A 27,371-nucleotide genomic window follows, 5' to 3' on the forward strand; every position below is an offset into this window, starting at 1 on the left:
TTTTGTTTTTTGGTTTTTGTTTTTTACCCCCTACTTTAAATCCTCCAAAGAATGCTAGAGAAAATCAGGCAACCAAAACAAGCAGCTTTTGATTTTCTGGCACTCTACCATTTGGAAAATAGCTTTGAATTGCATGATAGATAGTGGTCTAGGAATTTAAGAACTATGAGTTTGGTTTCAATAAGAAATACCTTTACAAGGAAGCCGAGAAATGGAAAACAGCAGCAATGCTTTTTTTTTTTCTTCTTTCCTGAAAAAGAAAATCAGTAACAAACATAGGAGCCCTAAGCTGGATTTGAATCTACATAGAGTTCACTATTTGATTTACAAATTCCTACTAAGCTCAACTTAATTGAATTGAGGAGACTAAAATCACTGGAGCTAAGAAGATTTATTATTGCATTTTATCCGTGGCACAAGGGGTCTTCAGATTATTCAAGAGTCAGGGGAGCTGGCACCCTATGAACTGCCTCTGTTAAGCTGGCTGTAATGTGACGCCACTGCAGGGGGAGAAAGCAGTCTTCCAGGGCAGGGAAGGAAGTGAGCAAGAACAAAAGTTCTGGTGATTTGGGAGAGTTTGATACTATAGGGTCTGTCTCCTTTCATTCCCCATCCCCATTCCATCCCCATTCAACGTCTAGTACAATCGTCTTCCAATTTAAGAAATACTAACAAATTCTCAAGATGAAATAGAATGATCTAAATAAACCTCTTATGATGAATCGTTCCTTCAATTAAAAAAATGCCTCGACTAAGTTACTTAATGATGTTGGTTGATAAAGCCACGTGATAACACGATTGATAAAACTGAATTAGCATTTAAACCATAAACTTAAACAGTTCAATTATAGAGTTTTAATTAATCTTTTCCCTAATAAAAAAGTGGTAACAAAGTTTTATTTTTCTTTCTAAATTCAAACACACAGTGTATCACGCATTGTTCTGAGATTTTACACCAATAGCTGCAGGCAAAATTGACTAAAGAGAACAGACAACACATCTGAAAGTTGAAAGTCAAATAAGTGAAGAAAAGTGAAATAATAAAAAATTACATATATTTCATTTAAATTTTGACGGAAAAAAAATCCAGAATTAAAAAATATCATAGTAGCATCCTGGAAATTATATATTTGGTTATAACATAAAAACCGGTTTTATAAAACTTGTTAATAGCTTTCAACTTGAAAATGTATACAGGCTATGCAATCTAACTGATATATATTGGCATTTAGCTGAGGACAACAGAGGATTTTGAAGACCAAGGTACTCAACGTCATGATAAATCTTAGCATACTTTTAATGAAGAGAACCCAAAAAATATATATACTCATTCAAAAAGCTTTCTGCTTCACCTCACCCCCCCCCCCCACCATATCACCTACAATTCTCTCATCTTCACTGCTCTCCAGCTGGCCCCAATGTCCCTAAAACACAACAAACATGTTCTACCCCAGGACCTTTGTACATGCTATTCTTGCTGCCTAGAACTCTTTTCCCAGATACGGCCCACACCATCATTGCCCCTGTCTGATGCTCTCACTGAGGCTTCATGCAATGCAAAATTATCACCCTCTGTCCCCACACAATCCCTCTCTTCTTTTCCGGCTTTGTTTTTCTCCAAAGCATTTATCATCACCTAATACACTATTCTATGTTTTATATTAATCTTGCTTATTTTTTACCTTCCTCCAGTAGAATGTAAATCCCAAAGAGGAAACTCTTGTCTGTTTTATACCCTGTTGGACCCCCACCTAAAGTAGTGCCTGGCACATTATTGGAATTCAATAAATATTTGTTGAATTAATGAACCAAGAGTATTTGCATTCCTTAGATAGGTAGTAGAATATAAAATATTGAGAACAATTTTTCAATGAGACCTGTGGAAATTAGTAACCTCACTGTGACAAATGCAAGAAAAAGTTATTAGACAGCTTTGAGTTTTTCACAACAGTGCTTTCTACCACCAAGATAATCATTACTTTCATTCAGAACCATTTAGGCTATAAGAAGTGTATTCCATTCTGGCTTTTATTGGAAAAAAGAGGTTGCCAAAATGATGCTGATCCATTCATTCATTCACATATCCAGTAGATATTTTATGACACCCACTTCCACGTCCCAGCAGATGGCTAAGTCCCTTGAATACAAATAAAAGGTATGGTTCCAACCAACCCAAAGACCAGTTAGGGTGGCAGGGCATCAGACAGTATTCTAGCACAGTATGGTAAGGCCATGGCTGTGGCGAGCATAGGAGGTGGATAGGAAAGGCACCTCAAACACATACACTGAGAAATGATTTTCAGAAAGTGGGTTCCTAAGTGAGAAAGAAAAAGTAAGAGTTATTTACAAGGAGAACGAAGGGAGTGTGTTCAAGCAGAAAGAACAGCACGTTTAAAGGCAGCTAAGAATGAGTGAACAAGTACAGTTAGGGGAGAGCCTGAAAATAGAATGTAATCGTAGATGTTGAATCAAGTGAACAAGGAATTAGGGTTTCTCATTTCTCCCTCTTCACATGAAGAGCAAGGGGACTATAAGTTGAATGTAAGCAAACTGCTTTGAGGTGGCCGATGAAGCAGGGACACAGGTAGACCAGAAGTCCATCCCAAAACCAAATGAAAATTCTGTGACTCATAGATTTATATTACCTGATAATTAAATGCATAGAAAATTATTAGTCTCAAGTATTTTATATTAGGAAAAGCCTTTAGCAGTCAAGCCAGTAACTGGAAGAGGATGTTGAAGAAGAAGAAGAAGATCACTACAAGATGGTGGGAGCTGGAAATATAGATGATTTTTATTTTATTTAGTATGACTGAATGTATTTCCAATCTAAAGGATCTACAATGTATTATATTTGTAATATGAAAAAATCAGTTCTGAATGTTTTAGGAAAAATATTGAACTAGGAACCACTACTTGTCAAACCCATTAAGAGTCTGTACTGTCTTTTCAGAAGGAGCTCAGTGACTGGGACAAACATAGGTCATCAATCAATACTGGTTAAATGGACGTGAATGAATTAATGGAATAAAGTCATTCATTGCTTCAGTAACTAGGGACCTTATCTGTTCTGCCTTCATTACTGAATAATATCAGAATTAGGAAATAGACAATGTGCTTTATATTTTTAAATCTAATCTATCTCTTTTTGGCAACACTCACTTTGAATTTTAAAACGTGAACAAAGGAAGCAGCCCAAAGAAATCAAGTTTAAATTCCCAAGACATTTTTATTAAGAATATGTGATAGGGAAAGATATCTACTCCCAGTTCTGAAGTATTAGTTATGGAGCAGCTTCCTTTCTTTTATGAGACAGTATAAATTATGAATGTGCAAATAGAAGGTTATTATCACTGAGATTTGAAAAGATTATTTTAAGGAGATGAGTTCAATCATAACAAATAAATAGTTCTTGATATAAAGGAAAATCCTTGACGTTAAATGTAATCTTTCTTAATAAACACTTTCATCAAATTGTCGTTTTAATATGGAACTAACATTGTACACTATACTACCCTTGACTTAAACATACCAGAACAAAGTTGTATTTATTTTTCCACTTCAGTTAAAGAAGACATTTTGGGGAAAATTGAAAGATTATTTATTTTATATCACTATATGCTCTATGAAACACTATGTTTAGGCTAATTCTTTAGGACTTAAAGCCTATGGAAAACATCAATAAAGCAAGGCAGTTAGCTGTTTCATAGTTTTCATTCTCTATCAGGCCAATTTCTGTTTTTCTTTATAAACAAATTACGATGGTCTGAAAGGACTTTTTTTTTTTAACTTTTCTGCTTTCAGAATCCCAGAATCGTACTTACCTTCAGGTACACTAAAAGCACACGAATTCTAATTTAGCAAAACACTTTTTTTCGCTCTTTGGCCTGCACGATACTAATGCTTCCTTTTACATAAACACACGCACACAATGGAAGTAACAGAAATAATAAAAAAGGCATTTGATGCTGTTCTAAGTGCTAAATTCATTACCTAATTTCATCCTCACAGGACCTCAAGAAGGAAGGCGTTGTTATTATCCCCATGATAAAAGTGATGATGCAGAGTCATGAGAGGTTAAGAGAAGGGCTTCCCAGGTGGACTTGCAAATGCCAAGGAGCTGGGCTCCACCTCAGACTCTCTGTCTCCAGGACCTATGCCACTGTACAATGCCATTTCTCAAATATTCAATAAGAATTATTTATTAGCATTATCTTCTCAATTAAAGGAAGCATCAAATAATTCACCATTCTATAAACCATGCTCCTGCCTAATTCTTACTGGTCCTTCCTCCTTGTTACCCTCTTATTTCTCTACAAACATGAGATTTTATTATATTTTCAAATGGATTCATTCTATTATTCTTTTGGGCTTAAAGTCTAGTCTTTCTGGTTTCATATGTGTCTAACACAATCCTAATTATTATTGACAGGCTAATATATAAAGACCATACTTAGTGATGGCTCAGGATTTTTACACAAGGGATTAATAGGGAGCAACAGTTCCTGCTAGTCAAACCTCAACAGCAACTTCATATTGCAGTGCTCCCTGAATCACTAGACTAAACAGAGGCCAGCATACAATTCTTAATTACGGTCAAAAATTCTCACAGTGCTTCATCAAAATGAATTTGCTCAGGGAAAATTTGACTAAACTGTTCTAGGACGCATTTCAACATCTGTGTTGCTAAGTAGTCTGAATTAAGCTTCTAGATACTTAATTACATTTTCACTTTGGAATGCTTTTTATAATACTGTTTTATTTTATGAATGCTACCTTTTTAGAAATCTGACAGGGAATTAAAAGGGCAGGTATTGTATTTAGAGAGCTATTTACTAAATAATGAGCAGCTAATTAAATAATAAAGATAACACAGTAAGAGCCTGCCACTCTACAACTTCACAAAGGCACCAAAGTACTTCTCCCTAATAAAGGGAAGTTTTAAGAGTTATTATTAGACGTCCTTCTGTGTTATTAACGCTGTCTGTGGTAGGTGTGCATTATGGATCCACAAAACCACAATGATAGAAACAAGATGTATGTGTGTGTGCGTGTGTGTGTGTGTGTGCATATACACATACACATATGTAAATCCCCCCTCCCAAGAATCCTATAAATATTTTTGAAAAAAAATATGTTTTGGCTGAAATTATCTAGACATCACTTGGAGCAGAAAGGTCAAGGAAAGTCCTCCCATACACAGTGAAGATGGCTGGTCATAATGGGGTGGTGGGCAACTCCCCAGCTCTCCTCCCTTTTCCTCTTAGTTCACTATGGTTACTGCTCAAAGGATAGAAAAAGCAGTACATTCTCCTGTGGCACTGCTGCTGTCTGTCATTTTTTGCTGGGTCTGCTAAAATACTGTGTTTCTGGTATTAGAGAAAGTTATGTAGAAAAAGACCCTCAATCCAAGGCTCCTTATTTCTAGGAAAGCTGAGTCCTGGATTCTGCCACATTTAAAACAGGTCAAGTCATAAGTCCCCAGGGTCATCTGTGTACACACCTTGGGAAGATAACTACCTTTCGTTGAGTGTTTACTATGTGTCAAACATTAAACATAAAATCATCTAATTTAGTCTTCATGAAAATAAAAGAGGAAGGCACCAGATTTCTGGGGTAAAAGAGGAGAGGAAACTTATATGTTAGTAAGTAGGATGATGACACTTGAACTCAGATCTTTTTGTGTCTAAAGTCTATGCTTATTTGATACTATTTTTTTAAGAAGAGAGTGATAGAACAAAGTAGAAACACTTGAGCTGTGCCCCTCAGTTTAATTCCAAAAGCAAAACTGCCCATATGAGTCATTTCAAACTCTTTTCCTACATTCTTACAAAGAGGTTAGAATTGGTTAGAATGTATGCCAAGTGAGTAAGAAAAGGTGTACAGTTTAACATAAAAGAAGCAGATGCTAACTGAAGTTGGTTGGAAACCAAATCATAATTTAGAACACCTCAAAGGTATATAGAAAAATAACACTGTTAAAAGAGAAAGTAACCAATAATACTTTGTGTGCTATATTACTATCCTTGACTTAAGTGTGATACCTTTGAACGACGTCCAAGGGCATAAATGCGAAGTCGATTTTCATGAATTTTGCTAAATAAAGTCCTTATATTGGTGCAGACTGTTTACACAAGGGGGCTCGCATGTAATTTTCTCACTTTTATCTGGATCGATTTTGGTAATGATGTTGTTTTGCACATAATACGTAGGTGTGTTTCATTTTTATATGAAACTTCTAAATAGAGAATATATCAGCACAAAAAACCTAGAAATAAGTAGATAAATGCACTGCTATTCTGATGTGCAGATTCAGAAATGTAAAAAACTAAGCAATGTCAGAGAATGAGGCAAGGAATCCTTATGGATATTACAAAATTTGGAAACCCATGTTGCCATTTTTTCAGATCTAACCGCCTAATTGTTCCTTCCATCTATGTTTTTCCAGTAATTATACAAAACCCCCTCTTTGTATTTTCTCTCATTTAATTTTGTTTAAACTGTGGCAGAACTTTATACACTGTCATTAAACAATTATCTTCCCATCAAAATTATTTTAAGAAACCTACTCTGGAAATCAAACGGGCATGTTGCCAATTTATCCATATAATGTGGAGGAGAAAAACAAGGCTGTGAACATTTTTAAAAGTCAGAAAACTACTTTGAAAGCCAGAAAAATAAAAAGTATTGTCATTTAATGGGAACTTTGTTTCATGTCACAGTATAAACTCCTGCCAGAATTCAATGCTATGTAACTACTTATATTTTGATTTTCAGCAGATGTAGTCAAAGTTGACAACATTCTTCTGTGAATCATTAGAAAATATTTTCACTGAAAACATATTCTTGATTTAAAACATAAGTGGTCTCATTTGATTTTTTTTTCTCAACAGCTTGTATCAACCTGTTTTTAACTCCCTAACTTTTGCCATCTTTCTACACTACACACGGACATCTTGATCTAGTGAACCAACCAGATAATGAGTAATACTGAATACCGGTTTTTCACAGGAATCCTCTACTTGAAAGAGGGGGAAAATATACCAAAGTACTTGTTTAACAAAAGTAATTTCCTTCTGTCCCTAATGCTTCATTAGGAATAATTTATATTTGCTCCAAATTAAATGAAGAATAAATTATAACATAAATACGCTTGGTCTGACACTGAAAAAAAAATTGAGCATGTATAAATTATGCCCAGAAAATCCACTAGCAAAGCAAGCTGATTCCTTTCAGATTCTGACCTGGATTTAGCATGACCTGAGCTGGCACTGCTCTAAACAGAAGCCTGAAAGACTGCAGACCTTGGAAGGCACACATTTAGCCAGAAGATAAATAACCATGTAGTGATGCTATACCTTATTCTTATTTAATTAACTTTCATCCACATGCTTTATGATTAATCTGTAAACAAATCAATCATCCCGCATCAGGTACCAAATGTATCAGCTATAATAACCCTGTGCAGGTTTCTTGTTTATATACACATTTTACAAGTTAACAGTTGGGGGGCAAGATTTTACTAAATACAGTTTTAATCTGCAAATTGGCCTCTTTTCAGAGAAGTCATTCCAGGACTTTCTTTAGGAAACCGCCCTCCCATTCTACAGTATGGACAATTTACCCAAGAAAATGTCCACAGTTTCATCGAAATTTTGGACTGTGCTAAAACCAAAGTTTTCAAATAAACCTATAGCATGCATGCAAAAAGAGCAATTTTAGGAGAGAACTTTGAAATAAGAAACACATGTCAGACTCAGAAGTTTAACTCTTACTACTGACAATATCAACAGAAAAGCCCGCTGGGTAAAAGTAACATGAAAATATGAAGAAAAAAAATAGCAGTTGGATAAATCTGACTCCCTAAATAAGAAGAAATGGAAACCCGCCCTGATAGTCATTCAGTTAGTGAGAGTTCAACCAACAGATATGCAGCTTCACTTTGGAGGTGAAAATTCAATTTAATGAAAGTCTACTGCATAAAACTCCTTCCCGTAAAAAAGAGGTAACATTATTTAAAAAGTAGAAAACCCAAAATATTTCAAATAAACTAGTTTAAACAACCCCCTTGCCCTTCCCAAGACACATAGAATCAATTCACATGGTTTGTAAAACCAGTTTGGTTACTCTCGGGAATTGCAGGGATGGAAAACAAGCATTCCTTTGCTATTCATCTGATTCTTGACCTGAAGATAAGCCTCCGTTTTGCCTGTCTTCTCTTTTTCCCAATTTTATTTAGCAGCCACTCAACTGCTTTAATTAAAAAGGACCCTCAATGCATGACCATAGGGGAAAGGATGTACAAAAGAATGCAATGTAAAGAATGTGGGAGTATATTGCACATGCAAGTAAGATAAATTAATTCCACAGACTTTCCAATCCCTTTTTAGAGCACTCATACATGAGAAACCAAGGAGAGGTTATCAATACTTATAAGCCAACTATTCCTAATATTCCTCAAAGATCACTAATTCCCCTTGCATGAAGAAAAACATTTCCATAAAGTAAAATTCGATTTTATAAAAATTCATATGCCCTAATACCAAGAATTTGTCAGAAGAAATTCAATAGATTGGAAATGGAATGGAAAGAGTAAAAGGCACTGAACATATAGAAATTTTGAAAATAATTCTGAAACCTTACATTGCTCTTTCCCGTTGTCAGGAAAAGGCCTTGAATTCCGACTCTGGAGCTTATTGACTGTCTAAGTAGCACCTACAGTCAAATGATGTTATTGGGACACCGACCTTGAGTTTTTTTGCTAAGTTATTGAAGAGCTGTGTTTTGCTGTCTATACTCTCACTGGATGCCCTTGTTCCAATGTCAAGTGTCTGTGAGAGCCACAGTTGGGGTTAACTGTCAGAGACTATAGAAGAGAAGAGAGCGCTTTTTCCAACAAAGTTGAGTGACTCATTCTGGGCTTCTGGAAGGCTGGCTTCCCTAGCATCATTTTCTAAACCTTGTATTTCTCAAATCTTTAAAAAAAAACCTCCAGGAGACACATATGAATTTTTTAAGATACATAGTAGCCTCCTCTGATTACAATCAGCCATCTATTGGGTACCTGGGGAGCGTGTGAAAACACACCAGGGAGTTTGGGGTTCTCACAGTGACGGGGCCGCTACTGAGATTTGGAAGAAGCCGGGTTCCGACGGTCCAGCAATGTGCTGGACAGTCCTGCATAGCAAAGAATCGACTCTTAAAATCCCCTTTGGAGAAACACTGGGGCGTCATCCACACAGTGGGTCATCTAGCCATGTACACACACAACTCATTTTTTCTCTCCACCATGGTTATCAGCATTGTTTTTAAATAAACAACAATACATAATGAGAAACTTAGAACAATAACTACCCCCAAGAGCACCTCTCCAACACTATGATTAAGACTATGTAAAAATCCATGTCTGAGCTACAGCAGCCGGTTTTGTTTCGTGCTGGATGCCAGGCACGATGCTCCCACAGCAGCTGCTGCAGGAGGGTATGTTGCTCCCTTGGCATCCTGCCAAACCACATTAGTCATCTTTTTCCCAAGCATGATACATAACATCCCCATTAGTTGGGACTCTGGATCTTCCATCAGAAGAATAGTAGAAAATGAAAAAATGGGTAACACGGGGGGAGGATAAATAATACAGGATTATATCACGTCATGTCATAAGACTGGGTATGTTCTTGAAAAGATGGTATTATTCTTGAGAAGCATGGACTGTCTACAAATTAATCACATGACAGAATGCAACAGACAAGCTCCTATTTAAGTCAAGCCTATAGAACAGAACAATCATTTCCTATGTGATCTTTTGTTTCAAGGAGCATTTTCACATAGTGTTACTTTAAAGCTAAAAGTGCAGTGTCCCATGATAAAAGTCACCCCTAAGACAGGAAAGAGAAGAAGACACAGAGGAAGGGGAAGAAAGAGAGAAGGAGGGAGGGATGGAGAAAGAGAGATTGATTGTCACATTTTCTATCTCAAAAAGTTTGGTAAGGGCATGATGATCTGAATTAGAGTGATCATACTATTTATCAGGCAAACTGGGATTTTTTGAAAGTCAAGTGTCTCTAACCAGAGGGGACACTGGGACAGCTGGAGTTAACTGGGATTGTACTTGGGGCAAGCTGGGATGTAGAGTCACTCTCCTTGCTACAGCAAACCGAGGCCTCTCTTGGATTTGCCCTTGTTTACAAATGACATTTAAGCCTTATCATCTATAATGCAGCATATCGTGGTGAGAATAGTGTAAAGGCATGAAGAACTTCTCACCAAAAAAGAAAAAAAAAGTAAAAACTGGCTGCTCATTCATTCATTCATTCATATAATAAATGTTTACTCGTTTCCTACTATGTGGCAGGTACTGTGCTAGGTACCAGAACTGGACTGAAAAAAAAATCTCTAAATGATCCAGACACTTGAGTTGCTCCTATTAGTGGAAAAAAGGAATAATTCTCCAAAATCTCAGCTATCAAGAACCTTCAAAGAATGCTCGTTAGGGTTTAGTCAAATTCTCGCTGTCGCTAAGATGTACACCATTTTAAGCAATAGCACATTTAAAAGGAAATCACTTTATATAGGAATAATTCTAAAATGTGTTATGATGATAAACACAATTTAACTTTTACTTATAGAATCAAGGTGATCAACACTAATGAGAATCAGTACACTGTACGAAGGGCTGCCCTCAGGGGTTACTAAAGCATACAGGGCTTCTAGCATTAATAGCCAAAACATCCCACATGATTAAGGATTTTGCTTTCTTACATTTATGTTTCATTATTTTCCTGTCTCTTTTTATTGTTACACTGTCACTTATCAATACCAACACTATGCGTATTTGTAATAAGAGTCGTCATTTAAATTCACCTAATATGTAGCAGGTATGTCTCTAAGTGTTTTCCCTATATTGCTTCATTTAGTCTAAAATAACCCCATGGGAGAATATGGTATTAATCCCATTTTTCAGGTGAGGATATGTGAGGCACAGAGAAGTAAAGTAGCTTGCAACAAGGCCAAACAGCTGGAATCTGAACTCAGGCAGTCTACCACATTTGCCTATTATGCCGTGTAAGCATGCCCACATCCACTTTATTACGGTATGAGCTCGAAAATTAGAGATATACATAAGGTAAGAGAACATACACTCCAAGACAGCATCAGAGAGAAGCAAGCATGTGATTTTGGGGGACTCGACTCTATGACACCTAGATTTGTCATCAGGCTTTTTTCTTTCTCTTTAGCTCACAAATATGCCTGCATGTGTCAAGTCTGCTGGATAACTGAGTTTGCCAAGTTTGCTGAGCCTTGAAAATTAATTATAGTTACAACAAAAACATTTTATAATATAAGCTTATTTATGTTTATCTGAGGTTGGATAGTTTCCCATTAGAAATTTAGTTTTTTAGGAAAAACAGTTTAATTTTGGTTACATGAATTTTAAGAAAATAGAGACAGTTATCTGGCACAGTAAGCATGCCAGAAAGACATCAAGTATCAGGTGATAGAAATTCATAAACTCATGAACAAAGAATCCATTCATCCCTTGGCTTATTGAAAAGCAAATGAGAACATTGTGTAGGTTGCTAAGACAACTGAGATGTGATGATTAAATGTGAGATAATGGCAGAATCCCTGCACCTTTAGGAATCAAATGTTTAGAATCTTTACTAAGCCCTCATCTATATTTACAGCTGAAACTTTAGGAGCATTACTTTAAAAAAAAGAAACAAACAAAACAGGCTTCAGGCTTTTGAGCTCTGCTGATGAAGACGCTTGAAGCCTTCTGATCAGGAGAGAGCCCTGGTCTTGGAGAATGTGTGTGGTGTGGCAAAGAGAGGTGTTCCTGGCTGTGGATCAGTCCCATCTGGTAGCAGTGATGGATGAGATGCCTGCCAGAGACTATTACCAATGAGTCAAGAACAAATATTTGCAACTGATTTATTTAAATTCCAAGTAAATATTTTCAAAATATGGGAAAGACTAGAAATAGTAGCTTTTTTTAGAATGTTGCTATTTCAAATTTGCAACTCTGGGCTCTCTCCATTTTGGCCACACTATTCTCCCCGCTGTTGCTTGAACATGCCAGGCAGGCATCCACTGAAGGGTCTGTGCATCGCTCAACCTGAAGTGAATGCACTTCCCCCAGCCTTCTTCTTGACTTACTCTCTCATTTCCTTCAAGCCTTTACTTAAATATCATCTGATTTAAAATCACAATCTACTCTCCCCAATACTCCTCATCTTCCCTTTTATCCCTAGAATTGATCACTTTCTAACATACTCCACTATTACGTATGCTCCTATTTTGTTCACTGAAGTATCTCAAGCTTTCAGACCAGTGCCTGACACATGGCTGATACCCAATAAATGGTAACTTTAAGGGCAAGAATAACTGTTCCTATAATTGAACTGCTGAAAAGAAAACTAAGCTTCTCCAGTTTGTTCTCATGTTAAGTCGGTCCAACATAAAATGGGACCCCCAATGTTTCTACTCACATTGAATAACAATTTTAATTATTACTGTGATGCAAAGTAGAGTCTTATCTTAGCTCCTCTGATCCTCTGGATAAAAATCACTAAACAAATGCTACTTTATGTGATGTGTTACTCTGACCAAATTAATTCAAAGCAGCTAACAGTCTCCGGAAAGACTGTTTTAGATCATTAACCATAAAGACTTCAGAGGAACTCAATTTAGTATAGAAGAGGCTGACCAGGAACATAGCCATTCTCTGGAATTCATCACTAATACATGTGAGGAAATCAGGAGTTTTCTTATTTTTGGAGGATAATGCAGGTTGTCAGAAAGAAGAATCCAGATCCTTCCACTGTCACCATGACGATTTCAAGCCAAATCCATTATTTCACCTTCTTAAGATAAAAAAATAAATACATGATGTAGAAAATTTAGAAAATATGTTTAAACCATGAAAAAAATGGTGTATAAGATCTTCTCCAAAAATAACCACAATTTGCTAAATGTGTCTCAGGCCTTTTAAGTAAGTCTCACTGTTGGTTTCCTTGCCTCCATGGCACCTGTGCCCTGGCTGATCTGTCATCGCAAGTACAATTTTAATAATATTATTATCTGATCAGAAATTCACTGGTGACCTCCTAATACCTGAAAGAGAGGTGGCCAAAATTTCAAGTTTGGACTACAAGTGATTGATGGCTGATTGCATTTCTTTTTTTTCTTTTTTTTTTTTTTTAATTAATTAATTTATTTATTTATTTATTTTTGGCTGTGTTGGGTCTTCGTTTCTGTGCGAGGGCTTTCTCTAGTTGTGGCAAGTGGGGGCCACTCTTCATCGCGGTGCGCGGGCCTTTCACTGTCGTGGCCTCTCTTGTTGCGGGGCACAGGCTCCAGACGCGCAGGCTCAGTAATTGTGGCTCACGGGCCCAGTTGCTCCGCGGCATGTGGGATCCTTCCCAGACCAGGGCTCGAACCCGTGTCTCCTGCATTGGCAGGCAGATTCTCAACCACTGCGCCACCAGGGAAGCCTGATTGCATTTCTTTAGGTAGGTTTGAGAGTTGGTTTCAAAAGAAAGAAAGTCCAAACCTACATACTCATTTTGGCAAATTTACCTTCAGAAAAGTAAATCATTTAAATTGCAGCATGAAGAACATTCATCAATTATCTAACAACTGGATTAACCACAGGAAATGGAGAAAACATTTTCTATTTGGATTGGTTTTTGAGAGCAGAAAAGGAGATTGGGTTCATTGAATAGTAACTGGTCAGTTTGAGGACGGGGACAGGAAGGTCAAAAATTGGTAGAAGGGTTTACAGAAAGAGGTGAATGGAGCTCCTCTTACTTTGAAGTCCGGCTGTCACTCCACTTAATGCTCTCGCAAGAGATCTCTACTTTGCAGATCATAGTTTGTAGACACCTGACCTAAAATCGAGCTCCAAATCGCCATACTAGTGAAACAGATAACCAGTGAGTTATATATAATTAGGGAAGGAGCGAGTGATATATGCTGGATTACATAAAATGAAGGGCTTGGGGAAGGGGTGTTGGAGGAAATAGGTGGGTTGTATACTCTGGGTAGGGAAGAGGTAGAAAGCAGACGGCACCTGATGGGTTATCTGCTCAACATCCTTTTCTTGGAATTTGTTCTCCCCACTGATTCATATGCTCCTAAAGTGGCTCCTGAAAGCCACTCTGATACCATTCCCTTCCATGGACATTTGGAACTGAGATAAAGAAAAAGAGAGAGAATCTCTTATCTGGGTGTCTGAAGAGGTAAAAATTACAAAATCGGGAGCAGTGTCACATGGATATTTTCCTCCTATTGTGGGTCCTGTAGAAAAAATAAGACTGAGCAGCCAGCCAGCCGTCATAAAGAGAGATAAAGACCCTGAAGCAGCCAAGCAGTGAGGACACAGGTGGGTAAGAGATGAACAGGAAATCCAAGCCAACCACAATCTATGCGAATTTACCTATTTTCCAATGTCATCGACTATTTCTCCATATGAATCAAATGAGACTACTCACCAACCATCCATAAAAGATACCTTTCAATTTCAGTTTCTAGTCCTTTTTTCCCCCTTAACCTCACTGTGGATTCTCTTTCTCCCATTTCTTCAAATCTTACCTCTCCTTTGATACCCAGCTGTAGCCCTAAATCTTCCATGCAACTCTTCCTAACCACTCTGGCCCACCGTGTTCAGAATTCAGGCTACACTCTGGTGTATCATTCTTGACTATTCCTCAGTGAAATGAGCTCATCTGTAGAACTAGCAGGAAGTACTCTCCTAAATAGATGCTCTCAGCTAACAAACTGCACAGTACACAAATATCGTATTTCACTCTTATGTCTATGTAGGTAATGGTGACAGGAAAAGGGAATGAAAATCAAGGTACCTATGTGACTGGTATTTTTTTTTCTGGAATTTACTTTCTAGGGACCATGTTAAATTCAAAAACTCTTCTGTCAATCTAGAGCTAAAGGAAGAAAATGAAATGAGACTCAATGAGCATCTAACACACCAGAATAAGGGCAATAAGACAGTGGATAACAGGTAGCCTAGGTAATCCTTGACCTCTTATGGACAGCAATTAGGCATGAATAGTATATGTCCTTATTTTTACCTCTGGCACACACTTTCACTTTTAAAGTTATTTGTTCTTGCTTCTGTGTATACTCTAAATGTCTACTAAATACTGTCTGTCTAATAACGAACAATCCCATATGGAAAGTGTATCATTTAAGAAAGGCTCGTCCCACAACCCGGCAGACTAGAAAGGCAAGGTCTATATCCAAGGAAGCCATAGGGGATTTGTTGTATCAGTTCAGAGGTGAGGTGACAAGAGCCTGAACTTTCATAGTGGCAGTGGGAAGGGGCAGGATAAAGAGATTCAAAACACAACAGAGGAAAATTAAATACAATTTGATGACCAACGGGATTTGGGAAAGGAAAGAGAGAAATAAGTCAAGGATTATTCTGAAGTTCTGAGGCAGGACAACTGAGAGAATTATTACTGGAAAGAAAAGATCCTGGGGGATGGAAATTAATCATTCTATACAAAGGGAGTTTGAGATGGCCGAGAAAAATCCCTAATAAAGTTACATTAGGACTTTGTGGTTACAAGAGAAGTTCCAGGAGAGACTGCAAGCTGGATTTGTGTATTTGGAAGTTATTCATTCACTTAACGGGTATGTATTGAGGACCTGCTTTGTGCCAGGCCCTGTGCTATATCCTAATGTTACAATGGGGAGCAAAAGAAAGCAGAGATGATCCCTCACTTTGTGGAGCTTATAGCGTAGTGCGTGAAGCAGGCATTAATCAAACGAGGCAACTGTGAAGGAGAAGGCCATGAGGCCCTGATGACGGTGGGACCAGAAGCAGCAAAGGCTGCTCTGAGGAAGAAGTACCGAGCAGAGATCTGAAGGATGAGTTGAAATTCAGCAGGTGAGCAAAGCTGGGAAGGGGAGGGTAGTGCAAGAGGGGAAGAAGCAGTCCAGCCTCTGTGGAGGGAGGAGCACGGCATCTGTAAATGCAGATCTTCTTACAGGGGAAGGCTGATTGACACTGAGGCTATAGTAATAGGAAGTGGCCAGAGCATTCTAGACATGGTGGGCTACGTCAAGAGTTGTGAACAGAGATTATATGTGAAAAAAAAAAAAAAAAAAAAGAAATGGAAGGAAAGCAAAAATTGATCAAGAATAAAATCTCGGGATCTGAAGATAGTCAATAATGTATTACTAAGTCAAAGAAATGGTTAAATAATTCCATGGACTATACAGTTAGATTGTGTTACTGAAAGAATCGAAGTTTATTGGAACTACATCTTGAAATTTTCAGGTTGGAGGAAATGCAACCTGGTATTAATAATTTTTGATGCTTCTTGGAGACAGAATTTTGGGCTAAATGGACCTCTGATTTGACACAGTGAAATAAAATGTGTGTTTTCACCAAGGGGCCCTCAGGTTTCACTGCTATGAAAACAATATAGCATTTAATTTTTGACAGGCAATTATATACAGATAAACATTTCAGGCTTCTGGAATTATTGCAATAATTATTTTGCTAGAAAATAATCATGTATAACTTAATACTTTAAATATAACACTGTCATATCATAACTATTTACATAAGATGAATTAGTTGCATTTTTTAAGCTTTTACACATAAACATTGAATAGATAAACTTCCTAAGGCTCACTTAAATATTATGATATTAAGCTGAGATTAATTCCAATGCTTCCTTAAAAGCTGGAGATTTGTTCTGCCTTTCTCTTGATAATTGTAGTTAGTATAGACTAGGGTACCCTCACCATTACCCACAGAATCTTTTTTATTCTCCATGTGCAAAAACTATCATCTTCATCTTAGCTCATATGTACCGTAAGTACTTCCTATATATATTTTTTCATATTCTCCTTTAGATCTCTTTACTGTAATCTGCTGGCAATACTGTAGCCACAGTGAGACAGAGCAATAATAGGAAAAGAACTGGTGTAATTCCCAGAAGCCACTTCAGAGCTCAATTTCACCAAAATTTTTATTTCCATTTACTCCTTAATTAACAAAACAAGTATATAACAAACTGTCTGATTTGAGTTTTATCTCCTTTCTAAGTTCTTGATCTCTTCTTGGTGAAAATGCTCTACTAGTTAGTGGCCCAAAAAGGAAAAAATAAAGAGAAACAGAAGTTTACCAGAGAAATCATTCGGGTATTATGGGGACTATTTTAACATATAGGCACTCTAAGATATTTGCCAAGAATGCAATTAAAGAATGAGATAAATTATTTCCTCACCTCATATCATAAATGAAAAGTAGAAGAGTTAAAGAAAAAAAGTGAGACTCATAAAAACTTCTAACTTCACTCCAGGAGATATCTATTATTTTAAATTAAACAAAAACCATGTATTTTCAGGGATGGCTCATGTTAGACACAAATCTACACAAATAAAGTCACCATGAATATAGAAAAAAATCAACATAAAAATGATAATTCAGATTTTGTTTTAAGATGGTCTGTCTAGTAATAGACTTAAGTTTAGGGAAAGGTAAAGCATGAGAAATATAAATTTTAGTTTTCTCATGTACCCATTTGAAGGTTAACATGGGTTTTAGGAACAAAGGCCAACAACACTACATTCTCAACACGGTTACGACACAGAGGAAAGTTAAAAAAAAAAAAAAAAGTACATTTAAGGAATGTCAGTTTTTCCATGAAGCACATTCTATCCCTTTCCATATGACATCAAGTTCAATACAGTCTTAAGAAACTGAGAGAATACTGTCCCTAATATCTGACTTTCAGTATATATACATAATATTATTTCTAAGAAGATATTTTACCTTCCTTATATTCTATGGGTTTGTAAATTCTCTTTTTTCTAATCTATCAGTCACATCTGCGGGCCAAGCATCTCTTTCCAAAAGAGGAATTAAGGCCAAGCAAGACAAAGAATTCGCTGATACACATGTCACTCCAAAAATTTCCCTGGCAAAGTTTCCACGCCCAATTTAATTACTTCCCTACTGTAAAAACACTTTCCATCTGCATTTATTCTAATCTTTTCAAATCCAAAACCAACATACTATAAAGCTAGCTAAATAAATGAATGATATTAGCTTTAGTTTCCAAGTGAGGGAGCATTTTATAAGGCAGTGGGTCTCCAGCTCCCATGCATTTTATGCTGATACCGTATTTCATTTTGAGCTCAGTTCTTTACTATAGATTTGTTTAGAATAGAATTACCTAGCCCCAGGCCTTAACTCTCTTTCTCTTTCTCTCTCTCCCCGGCACCCCCCCACACACATATACACACACACAGAGGGGAGGGAAGGAGGGAGGCATGGGGGAGAGAGAGAGAATACATGAATGTTTGTGGTTCTTAATGAGCAAAAAAGAATGTACCCATACATGTATATGCTAAAGTAATGTTGCCCAGTATCTATAATAAAGGCATCTTCATGTTTTTTCTGGTTGTTTATAAAAACTGAACCTCAGTACATGCATATAATAATTATTAATTTTGGCATCCCTTGATTCGCTGACTATTCAGTAAGTTATTGTATCCTTTTTGTGCAAGATGTTCTTTAGCGTATCTTTATTCTCTTCTTGGTGTTCCATCACTGCACTGACTTAATGCCATTTTGCCACTCCCAGACCTAATATCTGTGAATAAATAGAGAATCCAAGAATAGCCACCTCTTTTTGTTACTGACGCTATGAGGGTGTGGAGGTTGTCATTTGCCCCAGAAGTTAGGAGAAGGGACCAGACACTATCAAAATGTCTGGGCAACACTGAATCAATAAATGATTCTAAGTTTTCTTGAAGGCCTTTCCATCTCCGGTTTTTATAAACAAGGTTGCTTTCTGTGTTTGTTTTTTATATCACAAAGCTTTAGAATCCTTAGAAATTGATTTGCCTAATTTTACCCATATATTGCAGATTAGGAAACTTTTAGAAGCAGCTAATCCACGGCAACCAACTAGTAGTTTCCAAGAAGTCAAGACACTTTCCAATTAGTTTCTATTATATAATAATAATATATAACAAAATATATTTAAAACAATCTTTTAAAACCAACTGTTATTTATCTTAAAAATAAAATTGCACTTTTAAGGCCATATGGGCTGGGATTTGCTAGATAAATGAGAATGACCTAATTCCAGGTTCAGATACATTGAGATCTGAATTCTCTCTTTCTTTTCTAACTTATTGATATAAATTGAAAACACTGAATCACTTTGGTGGCTTTCTGTTTGTTTAAAATTTGTTCAAGCACAACACTATCTGTCCAAAAATCCTGAGCAGCCTAAAGAGTAAAACATTTTGATATACAATATTAATAAAAAGAATATAATTATATGTTCTGTTTTCCCTACTAACCCTCAAGACCAGCTACTTGCAAAGATTATCTAATTAGTTAAACTATAAGTCATAGGTGGGTTTCTCATAGAGGTCAGAAAAATGGTCAGGAAGGAAATGTCCACAAGGAATAGAGCTTGAGTCTCCCCTCTCCACGCATCCTGGAATTCCTTTGCTTTATAGGAAAAATTTAATGGTTCATCCATTTCCTAAAGCTCCAATAAGCTAAAACTATTTGGTTCTATTTTGATATCTAATCGTAAAAGACAAAGATCATACGTCAAAAATCCTATATCATATTATATACTTTTGATGATCCAAAAGAAAAGACCACACACAATCATTTCACTATAATATATATAGGAATTAATCATAAGAATATCATATTACATAAAACAAAGGAAGATTTACTCAAACTGTGAATGGACTGTATATAACATATACTTGCTTTCCGAAAGGAAAATATGGTGGTCATTAACATTTTACCTAGCTCTGTATTGTTTTACTATACCAAGAGACTCACTACATACATCATAAGCTGCAGCAAGTAGGACAAAATAAACTAACACCCATCTCACCGTTAAACACAAATTTCTTAATGCAAGAAGTTAAGTTATATCATTTATATCATATGAAGAATATGTGTTTACTATTGTTATGATATTTAAAATACTTTTACTTACCCATTTAAAATTTTGAAATAAAAACAGTGAAAACATATAGACCTAAAAATGTCTGTTAGGCATTTGGTACAACCATAAACAACTAAATGGGGCTAAATTCCTGTATGTAGTGGCCTGACCACTTTAATTCATCATTTCTTCAATCTCTATATAACCATAAAGAGATTGCCAAGTTAATTTTTATGTTTTCTCTTTGATGGCATTCTCAAAATCTAGCAATGTTTGATTAAAAAAAAAGGTAGATTTTTGGTAAACAGATTTAAGAGGCATTCAGTTTCTGGCAAAATTTCAAATGTGAATACGTTATAAGAAGAGATTAGAAAGAAAAATGAGGGTGAACTTAAAATAATGAATATTAAGGGAATATATTTTCAAGTGTTCCTAGAGATGTTCCCACTATTGTTCTTAAAAGTTGACTTCAATCAGTGTCCTTTTTATTAATATTATGATTAATGGCATCCTAGCCAGTCTAATGTGTAATTTCCATACAGATAAGTTCTTCAACTCAATGTTTTAAAACACAGTTGTATCTGGAGTCTAATGTCTTATTAGTTCTCCAAAATTGCAATTTTTCTTAGTGAAGTCTTGGCCTCTATTTTACTGTACCTGGAATTCTGGGGTTCTGGAACATCTGATTCTGTGCACGTTTTCTTTACCTGTAAGAAAAGAGTACTAGTTAGTCTCATATGAAAATACAACTTCCTCATTCAGGTTCACACACTTGTTAAAGTGGCTACAGCTCTGCTCACCAAGATCTCTATAAAATACTCCCCACATTTTACAGCGGTAGCATGCTGTATGAAATAGTGTATTTCATTATTATCCTATGAACAGCTGCCAAAGGCACTTCCCTAGACTCCATTAGTATGTAAAATGTTCAGCTAAAATAGCTTGGGACTAGCTTAACTGGGAACAAAGAAACCAAAGAACCAGGTTTCCCACTTAGGAACTGGAAAGTCATACTGCTCTCAATTCACTAAGAAATGTTTTTCCAGTTGATACTGCTTCTGTCTCCTACTAAAGCGCACAATAATAAACACAAGGTTCTGGGGGCAAAGCACAGTGTTAGCTAAAACATTCATATATTAATTTTCATTTTCTCAATCCAGTGGCTGTATGTTTTATATATTTCTCAGCATATCAATTAAGTTTCGGCATTGCTCACAGACTTCTCATATATATTTAGAGTATACTTTGCAGACTGTATTTCAACTTTGTGGTTTTTAACCCACAAAAGGTAAAGAATGAAAATAACTTTTACTTTTAAGACACGCTCTCCATTTCTGGACAAAAAAGTGTGATACATCCTCTAAAATAAGGTAAAGCACACATCCATTGCCTTTCACAATTTAACTTCAAGCACAGATAACTATGTCTGATTATTATGGTCTTAATGGTACATTATATGCAAAGTAAATTCCGTTTCAAAAATTACTTAGTTAATATGGAGCGTAAACAGTATACATTAACAAGTCCATTGTCATACGCTCTGGGTGTTTACATTGCCATGGTCTATTTATGCGACCTACAGAATCCAAGGCACTTTAACTTCTAATATGTAGCTTGGAAGTGAGAATAAGTCTACTGAATATACACCGTGAGTATACTACATAAGTGTAAACTGTGATACAAACGGCATTACTTAAGAGTAAGTTTTAAATGTTAAAGATACAGCATTGTCTTTCCAGCTCACAAAGTAACTCTTTCCTCTTCTGACTTAAAAATACAAATAGAAAAAAAAAAGATCCTTACACTTTCAAAAATCCATGTTTTTGCTTTCAGTTCTAAGCCTAGACATTTTACAATCGGGGAAATCAAGTATTTGCTTGATTAACTATACTCTTTTTTGCATCCTGTGCATACATTCATACAGTATGAAAATAAAACTGATTAGCAAAGAAATTATTATCTCTGTCCTATTATGTAACATCTTCTATGCTCTTAATATGAAACTTAGCACCAAAAGATGGAAGGGTGAAGAAATATTTTTGAGTAATTAGTTTTAAAAAAAAAGAAAAGGGAAAAGGAAAACTTTTCTTAAAATGTAAGCATAAAATTCACTATGAAACCCACAAGAGTCTATTAAAAATGCCAAGAAAAATAAGAATTAAAAGGGAAGGACATGATAATAAAACCCTTCTTTCCCACTGGTTCTTTCCTATGATTCATCACCAGAAACTATATGAACTACCCAATGAATATGTAGAAATCACCTCAAAGTGAATGTCACTTTCTGAAAGACTATGATAGCTTGACTTTGGGACTGACTAAAGAAGCTCCAGATCACACAAGCAAACTAGACAGATACTTCTGAGCAAGAGTCAGAATGAGACAAGCTTTCTATGGTTTAGAAAACAAAGATTTTAAAAAATCTTTAATACCAATGGCTTTACAAAACATCTTTCTCCAAATAACTAACCAGAAAGTTCTTTTTATTTTAATTTATTCTTAAAGTAGTAATTGTAATGCCAGAGAACACTTCTATTGATTACTTACTATCTAGTTTGCACAGTCCCAGATTCATAGCTTATACTTAATAAGAATATGATGAAAGATTGAAGTAGATATAGATATTCTTTTAGATATTGTTAGAACTTTGCATTCTTCAAAGTAATTCTTTTTAGGGGTTTTATTAATCTGTTCATGGTCGAATGAGGGAAGAATAATATTTAGGATACCATGACTACTATAGGAGAGGTCTATACAGTGAGGTCGATGTCCAGAGGACAATTTACTTGTTCAGAGGCAAGTGACTTCTGAGCTAAGTCTTAAAGGACATAGGCTTCAAAGACGAAATCTAGAAAAAAGTAGGTACTTCAACATCATGGGGTTTGTCAGAGGAACCATATTATGAAGACCTTATAAATGGTAAAGAATTTGGAATTTAATCTTTGGACAATGAAGACCAATGGAGGATTTTAAGAAACAGACTGGGTAGAGATGCTGCAGGAGGTAGTGTGGAAGGGGACAGGCTGAGGACTGAGAGACAGATAAGAGCCTAATGCAGCAAGAGAGAAAGTATACATTCCATGAAAGAAAACATGGCATTGATCTTGTATATCACTAATCCCTATCCTTGAATAGATGCTCCTTGCTATGGTCTGAATGTTTGTACCCCTTCAGAATTCATATGTACAATCCTCAACCCCCAGAATTAGGAATTGGGGCCTTTGGGAGGTGCTTAGATCATGAAAATGAAGGCTCTACAAATGGGATTAATGCTCTTACGAATGAGACCCCACAGAGCTCCCTAGCCCTTCTACCATGTGAGGACACAGAAAAAGTCACTGGCTTTGAACCAGGAGGTTGGCTCTCACCACATACAACCATGCTGGAGCCTCCATCTTGCACTTCCCAGCCTCCAGAATGGTGAGAAATAAATTTCGGTTGTTTATAAACTACCTGGAGTATTTTGTTATGGCAGCCCAAATGGATTAAGAGAGTTCCCAAATACTAGTTCACTAAGTGAATCATTCAATCCATCGGTGAGAGATGATGAAGACCTGAATTAAGACAGGAGCCATGGGGAGAGTTGAGAGGATGTTTCTGATAGATATTTCTAAGACAGAATTGACAGAATATTGTTATTGATTGAAACAAAGTATAAAGTAGAATATGACCTGATCTTTTAATCTGTCCTTGAAAAAACTTTGGTAATACCAAAGATCAAAAAAAAAAAAAAAAGTTAACTTATGACTTCTTTAAAATACTTCAAAACCCTATCTTTCCTCTGAATTGATGGAGAAAATTTAGATGATCATTAAGAAATTTGTTTTGCAAGTCCTGATTATGCAGAGATGTTAATCATGAGTCATGCAAGCTCCAATCATCATGTTCTATTCTGCCTTCCAAAAAGAAGGACAGGTAAGAATTATCCTACCTGATGAAAAGACAACCTACAGAATGGGAGAAAATATTTGCAAATGATGTGAGAGACAAGGGCTTAATCTCCAAAATATACAAACAGCTCATACAACTCAACAGCAAAAAAACAAACAACCCAATCGAAAAATGGGCAGAAGACATTTCTCCAAAGAAGACATACAGATGGCCAGTAGGCACATGAAAAGATGCTCGACATCACTAATTATTAGAGAAATGCAAATCAAAGCTACAATGAGGTACTACCTCACACCAGTCAGAATGGCCATCATTAAAAAAGCCTACAAATAACAAATGCTGGAGAGGGTGTGGAGAAAAGGGAATCCTTTTACACGGTTGGTGGGAATGTAAGTTGGTACAGCCACTATGGAAAACAGTATGGAGGTTCTGCAGAAAACTAAAAATAGAATTACCATATGATCCAGCAATCCCACTCCTGGGAATATACCCAGACGAAACTATAATTCAGAAAGATACATGCACCCCTATGTTCATAGTAGCACTGTTCACAATAGTCAAAACATGGAAACAACTTATCCCATTGACAGATGAATGGATAAGGAAGATGTGGTGTGTGTATACACACACAAACACGCATGCACACACACAATGGAATACTACTCAGCCATAAAAAAGAATGAAATAATGCCATTTGCAGCAACATAGATGCAACTAGAGATTATCATACTTAGTGAAGTAAGTCAGAAAGAAAGACAAATACCATATGATATCACTTATATCACTAAAATATGGCACAAATGAACCTATCTACAAAACAGAAACAAACTCATAGACATAGAGAACAGACGTGTGGTTGCCAAGGGGGTGGGGGGAGGGAATGGGATGGACTGGGAGTTTGGGGTTAGTAGATGCAAACTATTACATTTAGAATGGATAACCAACAAGGTCCTACTGTATAGCACAGGGAACTATATTCAATATCCTGTGATAAACCATACTGGATGAGAATATTAAAAAATGTATATGTGTATAACTGAGTCACTTTGCTGTACAGTAGAGATCGGCACACCATTGTAAATCAACTCTACTACAATAAAAAATAATAAATAAAAATTTTAAATAAAGAAACTTGTATGTTCACAGTGTCTTGATCACAGAATTAGAAGCCAAATGGACAGTTTTACCTAAATTTAAACACACTGTCCCATTTGAGAGATCAATACTTCATTAAACAGTGACTGCTGAAATATACACACTATTAAAGGAAGACTATTCTTACAAAATACGTAGAATTTTGTCTTTAATGACCGCTAATTTAGTTTTGAATTTGTTTTGAATAAAGCTCAAACAAGCAGGCCAAGAAACGAGGCAGAATTTCATGCCCATAATTTAAATCCAAATCTTAGTTTTCATAAGACACACAAGGAAATGAGCCAAAAATATGCCAAGAGAAAAAAGACAAGTAATGTTAAATGCATTTAATTGGTGGCAAAAATGTGAATTTTAACCCTACTTAATGTTATAAAAGTACATGCAAAAATCAGAGCAAGATGAAAAAGAATTGAGTTTATTTCAAGAAAATAACTATTAGTATGCAATGAAGATACAAACATCAAACACTGAAATTTTTGAATGAATGAACAACAGCTAAAATATTGGAGTGTTTATCATATGCCAGGCACATGCTTAGGTAGATACTACTTTTTATCTCAATTCACAGACGATGGTGCTGAGAACTAGAAAGATTAATCTGCAAGCAATTATGTAGTAAATTTTAAATCCTGATCTCTGAGGGCATTTTAACGAGTAAATGTTAAAAAACTAAAATTCATAAACATATAAACTAATCTTTTTAAAATGAAGATCAAAACACCTTAATATTTAAAAGTTCAATTTTTAATATATATAATAATGATAATTGCTGCCATTTATTAAGTATTCTTTTCCACTCATTGTACTGGACTATATATATGTAATATCACTTAATCTATGAAGACGGGAGTGATGGATGAAATCCTCCTTCTACAAATGAGAAAACCAAGGCTCAGAGAGGTTAAACAACTTGGCAATGTCGCACAGTTAGCACTAACAGGGACAGAATTAGAACTGAATACTCCACAGCAAGCCTTTCTCTCCGATGCTAGATTTGCCAGTTGCTTTTATCAGGTTGTTTTAAAATTAAGAGTTGAAACTAACATTCTGTGGAACAATTTTTGATGCTACTAGTTACTTCTTGCAATATATTAACCATCAAATAAATCTTTTAAATTAGACTACTGAAGTAACCTTTTTTTTTTAACCAAGCACTAGTAACATGTAAAGTCCATCAGCAAAGTGAAATGGAGTTTTGAAGAAATTATCCAAATACCTCTAGTGCCCGCCATCACCACCAACACCCTAACAAGTGCAAAGATGGTCTAATGCATAAAACAACGTCCATTTTGTTGTCTTTGCTGTTGTCATATGTCTGAGGTATCAGGATCCACTCGTTCAACAAGGCTTTACTGAATGCGAAGCACCCTTCTAGGCACAGCGATGAACTAGACCTGAACAGTCCAGCAAAGTAGCCACTAGCCACACTGTGGCTATTTAGAACTTGAAATGTGGTTAAGTCTAAACTGAGATATGCTGGAAATGTAAAAGGCACATGGGATTTCAAAGACTTAGTATGCAAAAAAGGGAAAATATCTCAATATTTTTTATACTCATAAATAAAATGATATTTAGGTGTACTGGGTTATAATCACTTCTTTTTACTTGTCTAACAAAGCTAAGATCACAAGTGGCTTGGACTGTATTTCTGTTAACAGCGCTGACTTAGACGAACAAAAACCTGCCTGCATGGATAATGCATTCTAGTGGAGGAGCTATAAAATAAAAATGTAAGCAGATAAGCAATGAATGTAAAGTCAGCAGCAACGATTGCCAAGAGAAAATGAAGCAGAATAAGGGGTTAGAAAAGACTGGTCAACAATATTACATTAGCTAGCCACTTATAAAAATCCGATGTTCTTATTTCACAAAACCATTCACTCTTCAAATTTTTTAGGCTGTTATGTGCATGAGTAATATAAATTGTACTTTTTAAACAATTATAAAGAATGTGGGATCTGGTATTGAGAATAATGAATATTTCCAATGTCTGGAAAATATATGTATAAAATATAATCTCTAGAATGTTTTGCATTATGACAATTATATTCAAGTATAAAAATCAACTTAAAATTTTTCACATTTTATAACACTAGGTACTTTGAGAGGCTTACAGTCTTTTGAGGGAAAACAGAATTAACTCGTAAAAAAAATTGCAAAGAAAAACCAGTTCCTTTTATCCCATCCACCATCTTCTAAAAAAGCTGGAACCAATTATCCCAGTTATTTTGTACTTAATCTTGCTGTATATAAATCCTGAAACATTAACGATAATAAAAAAATGTAGGACTTCCCTGGTGGCGCAGTGGTTAAGAGTCCGCCTGCCAATGCAGGGGACATGGGTTCAAGCCCTGGTCCGGGAAG

General features: G+C 36.0%; 1 protein-coding gene and 1 non-coding gene across 17 annotated transcripts in view; both read right to left on the minus strand.

The window, feature by feature from the left end:
- Nucleotides 1-27,371, minus strand: part of EYA4 (EYA transcriptional coactivator and phosphatase 4) — a 296,342-nt gene that overhangs the window by 106,597 nt on the left and 162,374 nt on the right. For all 16 annotated transcript variants that reach the window (XM_057527915.1, XM_057527914.1, XM_007190887.2 and 13 more), the window contains one exon: nucleotides 20,619-20,668. In XM_057527915.1, coding sequence (XP_057383898.1) covers nucleotides 20,619-20,668 — 50 coding nt within the window. The remainder of the gene's footprint in view (nucleotides 1-20,618; nucleotides 20,669-27,371) is intronic.
- LOC114238991 (U8 small nucleolar RNA) lies at nucleotides 23,761-23,899 on the minus strand. The gene has a single exon (XR_003624205.1). It is a non-coding gene; the product is annotated as a U8 small nucleolar RNA (small nucleolar RNA).

This window comes from Balaenoptera acutorostrata, chromosome 14, assembly GCF_949987535.1.
Source record: "Balaenoptera acutorostrata chromosome 14, mBalAcu1.1, whole genome shotgun sequence".
Taxonomy (NCBI): domain Eukaryota; kingdom Metazoa; phylum Chordata; class Mammalia; order Artiodactyla; family Balaenopteridae; genus Balaenoptera; species Balaenoptera acutorostrata.